This window comes from Thamnophis elegans, chromosome 4 (genome assembly GCF_009769535.1).
Source record: "Thamnophis elegans isolate rThaEle1 chromosome 4, rThaEle1.pri, whole genome shotgun sequence".
Classification (NCBI taxonomy): Eukaryota; Metazoa; Chordata; class Lepidosauria; order Squamata; family Colubridae; genus Thamnophis; species Thamnophis elegans.
Window position 1 is genome coordinate 66272217 of NC_045544.1, and position 14778 is coordinate 66286994.

The following is a 14778-nucleotide window of genomic DNA, read 5'->3' on the forward strand; positions in this document are numbered from 1 at the left end:
TATTGGGAACGATTTCTTTGTATCTTTTTTCTTTGTTTTCTGTTTTTCTTTTCTTGCACTTTGGCTTTTACTTTGCTTTCTTTTTCTTTTCTCTTTCTTCCTTTATAAAAGCATATAAGATTTCAGATTTAAGGAGAGGACTATTTCACCCCCATTCCCTTCCGAAAGACTTTCATAAAATAGAAAGTACCATGTATACCTGTAAAAAACTGCTAAAGGATGGAATCATTTTATACTAATCTTCTGATCGGGAGTGGGTTGGGGTATCACCCTTGCTGCTTTCCCCCCAAACCACTTAGTTGCTATGATGCCTTCACATATACAAGAATAACATAAAAATATTACATTTTTTTAATCACATAAAAGGCTGGGCAATGTTCCAAATGCAGTTTTAACATAAACCAGGCATGTCCAATCTGTGACCTCTGCCTGCATTCAGTCCTGGACAACTAATAATGCAGCTCCGTGTTACAATAAAAAATATTAACAAGGAATGTTTGTTATTTATATACATTATTTATATATTTTATAGGTGACCCAAGACAATTCCTCTTCACCCCGGCAGGCCAAAACACAAATCCATGACATCCATGACACAACTATTCCAAGTATTGGCAGAAAGCCTCACTATAAAGTTTCAGTGGCACAACTTGAAAGACTGCAGCAACTACAGAGTAGTTAGCGTGCCCAACTCCTGCTTAACTCTGTACTTTCAATACCGATCAGAGATTTAATGGTCGATGGAAGGGATTTATATCTTTACTGCATCTATCAGATTATTGGCAATCTACCAATTATGTTACCGTCCTGATTTACCTCAGTCCTACTCAAGCTAGAAAGTGGGCAGGTTTCATCTTGAGTACACAAAAAGCTGAGTGAAGATCCAAAGGTTAAAAAAACAAGACACAAAAACATGGAAGAATACAGGTCACCAAGGAAGAGACCATAAAGATAGTTCAGAATGATAAAGATGTTGTCCAGAAAGCCACATAGATTCTGATCACATTATTCCCTTTCAAGGTAAACAGTGTTAGGCAAAGCACAGGAAAAGGGCATGAAGTAGTGGGCCATACTGATTAAAATCATGAGGAAAAGAAACATGGATTTGTTTGTATTTTAGAAAAGGGGTGTGTGGGGGGGAGAAGACTGTTACAGTGTTTCCCCAAAAATACGACAGGGTCTTTTTTTTTTTTTACCTACAAAATATGACTTGAACTTTATTATGGGGAAAGGGTTTATTTTTTGGGGGTTGCCGGGTGGCTGCTCTCTTGTGAGTGGGCTCCCGAAGAGCCAGGCACAGCCTCATGGGAGAATGGCTGTGTTGCGCTGTCGCAGCAGCGCAACACAACAGCCATGAAGCAACCATGCTCACGAGCAGCCACCCGGTAAACCCCCTTTGAAGCCAGGCACAGTGCAATTCCATTCACTGACTTAGGGGTATCGCCAAGCCGCCTGAGCGCCTATTTGCCGCCGCCCGGCTCCCGCAGCTTGGCGCCTTCCAAATGCCAGTGAATGGCGCTCTGCACGACTGGAAGGGGGGTTGCATGAGCAACTGTTCCGCTCTCGCTCACCCACCTCCCAGCCTCACAATGCATGGCCCAGCTCTCATTACAGAGCCAGGGTACCTCCGCCGCTGCCATCCCAGCCTGGCTTTTTCTGTGGCTTTCAACCTGAGTCTTTCGGCAGTGGCCGCTCTGGGCGCATGCTCTATGGTTGTGGGCCAGGTGCCTGCAGAGCACACAACCATAGAGTGTGTGCTCACCAATCTAGCAGTATCCTGAAAGCGCCAAGCAACACGATCACCTTTGCCTCCCCCCATGTTCCCGTGGCTTGGCACCTTCGGGATACTGCTAGGTTGGTGAGCGGCACTCTGCCTGGATGGATGTGGGGGGTTGTCCAGGGGCTTATATGCGGGGGATTTTATATTTTTGCTCACCAGAAAAATGTGGCATGGCTGTATTATGAGGACATGTCGCATTTTCGGGGAAACATGGTAAGTGTTTGGCAGTCAATACCAATGCATATAATTTACTCTGGGCAAGTAACAGAGATCTTATTGATTCATATGAAGACTATGAGTTCAATTCATATCCAGTGTGAAAAGCGCTATATTTTGATATAACCATACAGTGTCCCCTCATTACATGTTGGGAGGTCTGAAGTGACCTCTTTCTGCACAATACTTGAATTCTGAGTTCGATTCAGTATCCCAATATGTAAAAAACTTAAATGGTTACAATTTATTTTATTTGGAACTAGCTGATAACCTGGCGTTGCCCAGGTATTTATTTATAGAGGGAAAATATCTGGACCAAATGTAATTTCTAGTGTAGGATTTCCCCCCTTACCAGAGTGACCCCCCCTTGTGAAGTACTGTGAAGCCGTTACCATGGAAACTCCACTGTGCTGTACGGTAGAAGCCATTTTACGGCAGTATAGTAGAAGCCATTTAAAGGCACAACAGGCTGCATCTTAACAAAACACACACCCTGAAGGGGTATTAGGGGCCTCTTATCTCACAGTATTTTTCTCCAGAGAGTAAGTTATTTGTGTACAAAGTTTGGTTGAAATTGCTGGAGGCGTTCCAGAGTTATGCTGGAACATATTCACACACAGCCATTTTTACATATATAGATTCTGGCTGGGTGACTACCCTCTTTGTTTTTCTCCTTTTTTAAAATAAGTTCCTCTTTTATATCAAGACACTTAGCCCAACTGTTTTTAAAAGAAAGTCTTCATCAAATTTTTGTCATGTGCAGGTCTAATACAGGATGTGCTTTCACGTGTAAATCCTGTGTTTCTGGGTATGAGACCAGAACAATCAGAAACCGATCATTCTGGCCTTTAAAAAAACAAGACAGAAAGGATCCATCAGCTGCAGAAGCATGGAAGTACAGAGATTAAGTACTAGCCAGGGTTCAGCGACATACATTTTACATATCCACTGTCTGTAACTTTCAAAGTTTTGTTCATCGAAGTATTTAATTATCAATTACATTTCATCACTTTTCTCTATCCTATTCTGCCTGTACAGTAACATATCATTAAAACTGACTGATACATTATCACTGCATTATAGCTATTTATGTTACAATAATATCATACTGCTTCTAATATATTTCTATCATGATGCCCACTGCGTTGCAAGCTAGATTTAAACCACTAATTTTTTTTTGCCACACTTTACTTACTCAACTGTTTTATTTTAGAGGGAGAAGACTGCCACCTGCTGTCCACATCCATCTATTGCCTTTATCTGATTTAGCCACTGCCAAAGTCCGGGTGTTCATACATGCTAATCCATAATTAAGAGAATAATTGTTTACTGAATTAACCCAATTGTTTGAACTGTAACCTGTAATGCTGATTGAATTTGCAAAACACTCTAAGACAGAGATTAGCCAATGTTTTATCCCAGTATGAGGCAGCCAATGTCTTAAACCACAGGTGACTAATTGGACAGACTGGAGATTTCCAAACAACTATCCTGGAAACTCTTAAGATGATGGGAGAAAAGTCAGACTAGCTCAGTGCATGCCAACATTCTCCACAGCTGATACTCAAGGGTATCTGGCTAAGCATAGTTATCAGAGGTTGGTAGTTTTTGCGGCCTTACAATTCCTAGGAACTATAGGAATCAAGAAAGGATTGCTGAGAGTTTAGTTCAGCAGGGTCTGTTAATGAGACAGGCTGCCTAGTTTTCTTGCATGTAGCTATTGGTAGTTTATTTTATTATTAATCACCAATGTAATTATGTAGATCAATAAGTAATCTATATTGAGCAAGCGTGATCTAAGTATTCTAAATACAGGTTCCTTTAAAACAAGGATGGGTAACTTGAAGCCTTCTCTGACCGTGATTGCTAAAAATTGGCAACAAGGTTTTCTGTCATTATGAGGGAAACTTAACATGCATAGAGAATATTAATAGGTCTCCAAACTTTTCCAAAAAAATCCAGGAAAACATGCAAAATATCTTGATACAATTTACTATGACCTCCGTCATAGATGTCATACGTAACCAAAGGTTTACCTGCTCTTAAAATAACATGCTAAAAAAAAAAAAAAAGCACTACTCCCTATCTTCTCCTGTTTGTTTTTTTTAATTTGCAAATATCACACTTTAATTACAGCAAGGTAAAATGCCTATCAGGATTCCAAGTAACACCGCCAAAGAAGGAGACTCCGAGGCTTGAAGTTCCTCAAAGTTTCATTTTATTAGAGATGTCATACTGGCACATCTGGGAAAACCCGAATCTGAGAGTTCTGAGTTTTCCCCACCCAAAAGAAAGTCAAAGATCCATCCCCTGCACCCACAAGTCCATCACATGGTCCAGTGAATACACTGTCCCAACTGAAGACAACCCCCAGTCACTCCCATCCAGGTGCAGGCCGAATGCCCTTGATTCCCTGAGAAAGGAATGTTGTTATGGCTAATCCTCCACCACTCCTTGTGATTCCCCCCTCCTGTTTTCCTAGGCACTAAATGTGGCAGCCCTAAAGCTCCAACAAAAAAGATGGCTTCCAGGGCTGACAATGCCTTAATTTTAATCATTTCATAATATTCATACCACAATACAATACTGGTTTATCCAGTATTGTAACTGTAGGAAGTTATCACCCAGCCCTCTCCCAGAAAAATGAAATATCCTAGGAAATATTGAAAGGGCAGAATATTTCTCTGGATGTGAAAAGAAAGAAACATGTTTTAAAAGACAGAATAGTTGCCTGTAGCTTCCTGCCCATCCCCCTTTGTCAATGAGCCTTTAAAGCCTGAGCTAGTCCACTTTAAATAATAAAAAGAGTTCTCCCCTTCAGCTCCAGAATGATGGGATTAAGGCATAACCCAACACGCCACATGGCATCTGAGAACTCAACCAAACCTGGATTCAAAATGCAGCTTAGAGAATTGCCCCTGCATGGGCCTATGGGAGTCTGACAACCAATCAGAGTACAAGCTCAAGATCAAAGGCCAGAGAGGGCATTAAACCAGGGACTCGGCTACTCTTCCTCCCTTGCTTCCGCTTGCTTCCTCTTCTCTTCTCTTCTCCACCAACATTGAAACATGTGATCACCTTTTCTGTTCGGGACTCAAGCCATGTGGTCCTGTCCACCATTAAAACCATCTTTCCAAGCAGCCTCCAAGTCTCCAGTGTCTTTTTCCCCACTTGGAGCAGAACCCAGAAGGACATTTCTTCCAACATAACTATTATGCAATCACAGGAATAATTAAAAACTAACCAATCACAAAAGTTATCTGATTACACATTAAAGTTTGCCATAAAGGAAATATCCTGACTTGTAATCTGTGGAAAAAGTACACTAATATTGTGGTTTTGTGCCAGCATTTCTGAATATGATTGTATATTAGCTATCATATCCACACATTTCCCAGGATACAGTATCCTGAGCCAAATTAGAAGCAGATTATGAAACAAACAAGAATGAATCCTCTCATATACTCAGTGATACCAATATGTAGGTAACAACAGAACAGGGGTTTTTTGTATGTTAAATATGAAGATAAAGGTTAGAGAAAAAACAGAGTCTCTGAAATAAAGTGATATTCAAATATTTCCTTGAATGGTTATTGGCTGACCAAATAAATAAATAAATAACCAAAAAATCAGCAATTATTTCAGGGATTCAAAACTATTAGAGTTAAAGCTGTGCCCTACAGCAAAATACTGAATATGATAAATATGTATCATTTTCCAGTTGTCTCCCTAAGCAGTTTTGCTGATCAAATAAATAGGTAACTGAAGGACATGCAGTATAAATGATTGAACACAGCTAATTTCATTCATCTGGAGGTTATATAGCACTATCCCTATAAGCATTTAATGTGTCATTTCAGGCTTCAGTGCAAAACATAAATACAGTTAATAGAGTCTGACAAGGCTTGTGCCTGATCTGATTAGCAGCTGAGTATTGGAATAATAATCGGTGTTGCACTGTGTCAGTGACAATGTGTGTTCAGCACTCTTAATCCCATGCATATTAAGAATGCTTCCTGTAAAAGAATCAAAGATATGTAGCATCAAGTCTCCTCTCCAGCACACCATCCTGGCTAATAGCAATGGATAAGCTTTCTCTCTATAAAGGCATCTGTTCCTTTCATAAAGCTGCCTTTAAAAAGGGTCTGTCCTATCTTTTGTGAATTGAAATTTTGTGGACGCGTTACAGGCATTTCACCAAATGGCAGGTTGGCCTTTCTCAAAACAGCTGCCATAATGGGTAATTACATCAATTTACTTTTTTTTAAAGGCTAATAATGTTGCAGTTTCTTGCTACCTTTAAGATCCCTACCCAACAATTTTACCTTTTTATGTGGTTGGATAGGTAATCATGGTTCCTTACAGAAAACATGGGGTGGCCGCCAACCTCATTTTTTCCCCTAAGTGTCTTAGGCCTGATTTTTTTTAAACTCTTGGAAATAAAATGATACTGAAAATTGGTGCTTTGCAACATTAGCAGGCCTCTTTTGTGCTTTGATTAATGAAGAGCAAGTGTCAGTATTTAAAACACACTCCAATTTCATCCTTCGGAGGAAGTTCAAGTGACTAAATATGAAGCAGCCTTATTATATGCCAGAGAAGTTTCTTAGGTGACCTTGGGTCAATCTGTCCCAGCCCAGCTTACTTAACAGGGCTGTTAATGTGGGGGGAGGGGGGGAATAGAAGGGGTGCTAAGTAGGCCAACATACTTGTATTAAAAAACCTGTACATTGGGTAGTGTTTCCCTTCATTAAGTCTGCATGCAATTTTAGGGCATGCCATGAATAAAATAATTTTCTAAATTTCAACTATTTAGTATTGTTCAGATACTTAGATATAAACTTCCCTCAAATTAAATTGTAGCTTCTTTGGTCTACTGAGGCTGCTAAAAGCAGTCCTGAGAAACAATGTTTTTCTTATTTATACAAGAGGCATGAAACTTCTCGGCCTTTTGGCTAAGATCAAATGTGGTATAACCCTCAACATTACAGCCTTTCTTTTGTTGTAGCAAATACAGAATTCTGTGTCCTTTGAAATACAGGCCTACAGTGGAGCCTCAGATCATGAACACTTCTGACCATGACCAATCGGGTGCCGACCCAAAAATCTGCTGAATGTTTCACTGTTTACGAACACATCCTTGGGTGGCGATGAAACACAGCCGCAGCGGTTTTCCCTGCTGCATGATTTCCCCCTCCACAATTTTTGGGTGCGCAATCAGTCTTTCTTCCAGTCATAACCAAATTGGGTGCTGACTGAAATCCTGGAATGGATTACGGTCGTGACCGGAGGATCCACTGTATATACCTCCAGTGCATATTAGATTGGTTATGCTCAAAACATTTTTATACTTACATTTCTCTGGAAAAAGAATATGCAGATATTCTGTTAAGTGTTTTTCCATGACCATCAGCTAGAACAGAACATGTGTGACAGTCCCACGTTCTTATAGTTTACTCAAACTTTACTGAAATGCGAGGCAAGAATAACTTTTTCCCTTCCCCCCCCCCCAGTATTTGTTTATATGGCAAAGACAGTTCACCCAATCTCCATTACACAATTTTAAAGGCAACAACATAGTAGTAGCAAGTCTTTAATATTTTCAACGTAGCATTTCATTTTACATTTTACTGAACATGTTTTTTCCAACAAATTGGAGCACTTCCCTGGAGTTATTAATTCTGGCTTAGTACTCATTAGATAATTATACAACACCAGTATATTTTTAATAGGGATTCCTTCAATTGGCATTTACCTTGTACAGTGTATTTCTTAAAAAAGACAAACAAATCTAACCCTCTACCCATATTAATACATAATCACTGTGGGCAAAACTATGGAAAGAGCTATTAGTTTTACACCTTGAATATTGCCTGGGTAAATTTTTACTTTTTAAACTCAGGTAAACCTCCATCCAATTTCTTCTTGCGTTGCCCTAAATATCCCACCCTTATATATGTTATATGTTGTATGTGGGTGATTTTTCATATCATGGTGTTTTCAGGGAATCAGATTTATTAACATTGTAAAATATTTCTCCATTTCTTTCCGATTTTCACTGCTCAGTGGATCACTGATGACCACATAGACATAATGAACTGAACAGATTACGTATCTTCTCTCAAATAAACATCACTGTATGAAATTGAAAGGATATGTGTAAATGGATACATGAAAACTAGATCAAGCACAACTTGTTCTGTAGTTAGTTATAGGACTTTCCATTTCTAACTAAGAAGAGTTTCATTTTTTAAAGTAGATTTGACTTCAGTAAAATCAGGAAGCTGTAGCAAAATTGCAACAAAATTCACAAATCGTAGCAGGCTTACCTTTTTGAGACAACTATTATTTGAAATTATTCATGTTTCACCTGCTAAAAATCAAAAAGAAGCAAATTTTACGCTTAAGGTAGCATTTATTATTGCCAAAAATATGTGTGCAATAGAAATGCTATCATTAAGAGTGCAGACCTCATACTGAATGATAGTTTTCAAAGAATTTTTCAGCTGGATGTTTTTGACTGCAGCTTTTTGTAGTATTTCCCCATCATCCGAGAGCGATTCATGCAAGACGGCTTTGTTTTCTACACAATTTCTGCTACTTTAGAAACAAAGGAAAATTGTCTTGATACTATAGATGTATAAAATGTTTCATGCATGATATAGCAGGCTTTAGGAGGCCAATGCCCAAACTGATATGCATGTTTTGGCATGATGGACTGATGGGTGGGGGATGACGACATGACAGGAACCCTAACCTGAAGAGAAGGCAAATCCTGGGCCAATCAGTGCGAAAGGCAAGCCAATGCTACATGCCATTCTGGAATGTCAACAACAGCAAAGGAGAGGGAAGGCGCCAGGAAAATGGGGACAAGGACCTCTGGTATATGCCCTACTAGAACACTGGAGTGGCTTAAAGGGAAAGCACTGGGGAAAGGGATGGCACATCCCCTCTTTCCCTTCCTCTCTTTGGCTGTTCCCAGTATAATGAGATATGGCTTACTGGGAAGCACTGAGGGAGAGGAAGGGAAAGAGGAGCAATACATGTCATCTAATCCTACTTGGATTTTGTTCCATAACCAAAGCATTCTGGGTTTGGGTTGTACTAAGCTGTGGCTGATATAGAACAGCTCAACATAGGGAACACAGCAGATTGTTTAAAACATTCTTCCTATTTCACGTGCACCCCTGCCTAACGTGGAGAAATCAATAGACACACCTCATAATTTACATTCCTAAAAAGGTCAGAATTTTTTTTCTGGAGCACCTAATTACATACATTTAAATAACATTATTTATTAACATAAACAGATGTCATCACATGTTTTGAAATCTAAACAGTCACTTTCAGACCTTCAAAAAAAGATGCTACTTGAGCTAACTACAGTATTTGCTTTCTTTTCCTTTTTTCCTTGCTGTCTCTTGTATTTGCAGAACATAATTAACTAATGAGAGCTTTGCCGTATTTGATAATCATCAGGAGTTTATGTATGTACATACATATCTTTATGTATGTATGTACACAAGTATATACAATCTCTATATGAAAACTACTGAGGCATTATATTTCACACCACTGAGGTAGTACTTTCAGGATTAATACGCATTAGTCGTGAAACATTCCTCAGATCCTGCAATTGCTTAGCAGGTTTTCCAACACCTTCCTCAAATCTTTTTTCCACAACAGGAAGGACAGTTTCATAAAGGAAAGATGCATTTTGCCTGATGAATGCTTTCTTCTCGGGATCCTGTTCACACCGTAAACTGTAATCAACATGTTGGATGGCCACAAGGATTATCTCCATCAGACTTTCTAGCAGAACCATATGCAGCTCAGGGAAATATAACTTGAGAGCGTCCTCCAAGAAAGCCATAGTCTGTTTCGTGAAAGCCACAACTGTGTAACTAAGATTCACCCAGCAGTCATCTCCAGTGTATTGATCAAAACTGGTCACACCACAGCTCCTCATTTCCTCTCTAAGCTTTCCTAAGGCTTCCGGGGTCATCAGGTTCATTCTCCTCCACATCTCTTCAGAGTTGCGATGTTTTGTGGCCTCAATTATGATGTCTTTGTAGCTCTGCAGAGCCCCTTTGATATCCTTTACTAGTAGGGCATGAATAATGAAGGTCAAATCCAGACCAATATCGCCAAGTTGCTTACAATGTTCCTTTGCCACCTTCAACAACAAATGACATTAATTTAATTAAATTTAAAGATATTGTACAATACAGAGATGGCAAAATAATCTTCCTATTGGAAACATTAGAAAACACTGAAATATGACTTTAAACCAATCTCTGCATAGTATTACAGGATCATTAATAGATAATTGTCTAATCCAGGGATGGGCAACATTTTAATCAGCTGACAGCCACATTTCTTGGAAGGCTTTGTTGCCAAAAGTCAATGAGGGATGTTAATACCGATTGCATACATAATAGGCAGAAAGAAGAGGATGATGGAAGGAATACCAAATATAATTTGAATTCAGAAGGCAGTTCTCTTCTTCCAGGGCTTTACTCAATATAGGACACAAATACCTCAAAGTTTGTATAAAGCTCAAAAGAGGCTTTGTGCCACTCAATAAATATGACTAGACATTGCCTCATAATTGGAGCCGCGACTTCAAGATGCATTATTTCTTACAAACTTAAGTTTCTTATTTAACATGTGACAGAGGAAGAATGGACTCTGCCCCATTCTTGCCTTTCATTGTCTCACCTAATGTTAAAGACAGTGCAGCTCTAATCCATGTAATACTACTTATGCTAAAATTTAAGTAAAAATAACTAGTTTGCAGTGACCATCTTAATTTAAAACATACAACTGAAACTTATTTCATACATTTAAAAGAAATGTATTGTCCAGTAATTTAACTATCCATAATGTTAATGCTAATATGAAATAAAACTGGATAAAAGACAAGTTTCATTTCTATTGCCATATTTTTTGGATTATAAGACACACTGGAGTATAAAACGCACCAGGATTTTGAAGAGGTAAAAAAAAACAAAAAAAAAATGTTTTTGCCCTCCCTGGCCCCCAGGAACACTCTGCAGGCCTCCCAAACCCAGACAAGACCGAGTGGCTGTTGTGTTTTCCTCCCAACAATTTGGCCAACGTTCCATCACTCAGGCTGGGGGGTCAAAATTTAGACCCCTCAGACAGGGTCCGCAACTTGGGAGTCCTCCTGGACCCACAGCTGACTTTTGACCATCATTTGTCAGCTGTGACCAGGGGGGCATTTGCCCAGGTTCGCCTGGTACCCCATTTGCGGCCCTACCTGAATCGGGAGGCCCTCACAACAGTCACTCGGGCCCTTGTGATCTCTAGGCTGGAATACTGCAATGTGCTCTACATGGGGCTGCCCTTGAAGAGCATCCGGTGACTTCAGCTAGTCCAGAATGCGGCCGCGCGAGTGATCGTGGGCACACCACGGTTCGCCCACATAACACCGATCCTCCGTGAGCTGCGCTGGCTACCTGTTGATCTCCGGGTGCGCTTCAAGGTGCTACTCACCATTCATAAAGCCCTCCATGGTAGTGGATCTGACTATTTGAGAGACCGCCTTCTGCCAATTACCTCCCTTCGTCCCATCAGATCGCATAGAGTAGGCCTCCTCCGAATTCCATCCGCCAGTCAGTGCCGACTGGCAACTACGCGGAGGAGAGCCTTCTCAGTTGCAGCTCCGACGCTTTGGAACGGTCTCCCCGTGGAGATTCGCACCCTCACCACCGTCCAGACCTTCCGCACAGCCCTCAAGATCTGGCTATCCCGTCAGGCCTGGGGATAAGACCCTAACCTCGCCCCACCCGAATGCTGAATGAATGTTGTGTTTTACTGGTTTATTTTTTTTATTCACACGTTTTTTTTTTCTTGTGTTTTGTCTTGCACCCCCTTCCTATTTATTGTAAGCCGCCCTGAGTCCCCTCAGGGAAAAGGGCTGCCTATAAATGTCATTAAAATGAAAAAAAAAAATGAAATGAAACCCTCTGCACGCCCTGGTTTTTGTGAGGAGGGAAGGGCAAAAATGTAATGCATGGGGGGTTTGGGAGGCGAAAAATAGTCACAAAAATGGGGCAGAGGGTTTGGGAGGCGTGTAGAGTGTTCCTGGGGGCTGGGGAGGGCAAAAACCAGCCCATATTTTTGAAAAAAAAAGGAGGGCGTGCAGAGGGTGTGGGAGACCTGTAGAGTGCTCCTGAGGGCTGGGGAGGGCAAAAAATGGGCCTCCCAAACCCTCTGCGGGTCCATTTTTACGAAAAACGGGATTCATGGGGTGGGGTTTCGAGAGGCCAAAAATGCTGTATTCCATGTATAAGACACACCAAAATGTTCACACTCTTTTTTTGGGGGGGGAAAGGTGCGTCTTATACTCCAAAAAATGCAGTACTCCCACCATTCAGTTAACAGAAAAGAGTAGTCTGTATTCCATTTCAGTCTTTTCAGAGATAAGAGATAAATAAAAAGTGATGGCAGATGGTATCTGCTTGTATCTTTTTTGGACAGTAAAAAAGCAACATTAGATTATACAGAGGCTCATCTTTTGTTCTATAAAGCAAAATATGCTTTTTCAGGTAAGACAGGATCTGTGGTTAAGATCCAGGTGCACTGCAGAGGCAGTGCATATGACTAACCTGTATTTTCCAAATATGAGAGGGAGAGTCTGTTTACCACTAGCAGAACTGGAAATGTTGCTGTCTTCCAGATCTTTTACCACTTGCTCATAAGCATTTTGTTTTGTGTAACAAACAAGATGCTGTATGTGCATTTCTGCTCTCCCATTACATTTATGTGTGTATCTGCTGTAGGAGGCCCCAGCATAAATTCCATGTCTTTGATATGACAAGATGGGAGGATTTAGAGTGAGCTACACTACATTCAAAAACACTGCCCAAATACCTCTCCCATAGAGATGCACTGACAGACTTTTTTTCAGGATTTTACTCCATTCTCCCTTTACTTACCTTTACACACTCAGCTGCAGTAGATAAACTCTCCTTACTATCAAACACCTGTTTGCTAAATGCATCTACAAACATCCGCATGGTAGACCGGGCCCAGACTACAAAAGCTGAGTAACACCCACTGTTTCCAGCAAAGTCTGTCTCAAACTCTCTTGCAGTCTCTAACAGGCTGGTAAAGAAGACGTGACAAAGTTTGTGGATATACAGCAACGTGGCGCCCTCAATGCGCAACTGTCGGATGGCCGTGTGAACAGCGGCTTCCCTATTTTTCAAGAAAAGTTCACATGCCTTAGTTGATTGACCCAAGCGAATGAGCTGAGAAACAGCTCGCCGGGTAGCTCTGGGTCCTCCTCGGAGAGACCTATCCGGAGACAATTCAAACACAAGGACCTCAGTGAGTTGTCGGACTCTTTCATCCACCTTCGCTCGCAACTCTCTAACCATTTGGGTCACAGGTTTGTCACTCAGATATTCCTTCAGCTTATCTAACAAATCAACCGCCCCTTCAAAGTCTCTCTGAGCAATGCAGACATCCAAGTCTTCTGGCAGTTCCTGAATCCATTCTAAAGACAGATCCACCATTTCTTCTTCGGGCATCACCTTCTCTTCTTTCTTCATCTCCTCTTCCTCATCTACTTCAAATGGATTAGAAGCCTCAGCAGGCATTGGAAGAGCCCGTGTTGGGACCTCCTGCTCCAGCCTCCGTTTCTCACTGAGAACTCGGTTTCTTTTGGCCTCCTCCAGCACTTCCAACCACTCTTTCTTGATCTTGGCATTCTCAGCTTGGAAGATGCGACTCTCAGGGAACATCAGCAGCTTGAACATATCCTTCATGGGGGGGTTGTCCTTGACATTAACCACCGCCAGCCCATCAAGTGGGTAGAGGGCATCATAACGGTACATGCCCCGCCGGTTGGGCAGCCATGCTGCCACCAGCAGACAATCGTTCATAAGGAAAGCGTGGACTTTCTGGATCTGCACCATGTGGTCAGCATCGTACTCTACAAGGTCCCCGTTGTACACTAGGTACTTGCCAGGACTCTCTGGGAGGAGGTCTCGGCAGCCCTCCACTTTCTCCAGGAGGGTGGTGAGAGTTCGCTGCCGGCCCTCCTCGTTGGCCGAGGCGTCCTTGCCGGAGAGAGGCAAGAAAGGGTTGGTGTGAGGATCAGCGGCGGTAGCTGCAGCGCGCCAGGCTCCCGCGACGGCCGGGTCTTCCCTCTCGCCGACATTGGCCTGTAGCAAGAGGGCCTGGGTGACGGTTTCCATGATGCCTTTCTGTTCGGTGAGGATGTGGCTGAGCTGGTACATCTCACTCTCCAGGTAGCTGATCTCGCGGGCCGTCTCGATGAACTGCCGGTAGTTCTGGTAGACGTTGCGCTTTAGGCTCTGCGCCGTCTCCTCGCTCAGCGCCTGGATGCGCTGCCGGTGCTCTTGCAGGTCCCGGTCCCCGTCCGACTGCTGGGACAGCTGCTTCACGTACTCCTCCGCCGCGTAACTCCCGGACTCCAGCTGCCGCCGCAAACGGCTGGCGCCGCCGACTGCAGCCACCTCCCCCAGAGACACCGCCATGCCTGAGCCCGGAGCAGCGAGAGACCCCCAAAAGCGGAAACGAAGGAGCGTCTGCGCCGGAAAAAGAGCCGCTCCCGAAGATCTTCAAAAGAGAAGAGCTTGCGGGGGGGGGGGAGAGGGAGACACGTAAAACGTCACAGAACGGCGACACGTCGCTCTCCGTTTCGCGCATGGCCACAAATGTAGAGCAGGCTTTTCGCTCTGAATGTTTGGAGAGGTGCGCAAGCGCTTTGCGGCGTCGAAGAAGGA

General features: G+C 42.2%; 1 protein-coding gene across 1 annotated transcript; it reads right to left on the minus strand.

Annotated features, from left to right (window-relative positions):
* Nucleotides 1-8007: 8007 nt before the first annotated feature.
* Nucleotides 8008-14628, minus strand: EXOC8 (exocyst complex component 8). The gene is made up of 2 exons (XM_032216841.1): nucleotides 12961-14628; nucleotides 8008-10172 (listed from the first exon to the last, which is right to left on the minus strand). Exons 1-2 carry the CDS (start codon nucleotides 14527-14529, stop codon nucleotides 9564-9566), a joined length of 2178 nt encoding a protein of 725 aa, XP_032072732.1. The 5' UTR covers nucleotides 14530-14628; the 3' UTR covers nucleotides 8008-9563.
* Between the last annotated feature and the right edge of the window lie 150 nt (nucleotides 14629-14778).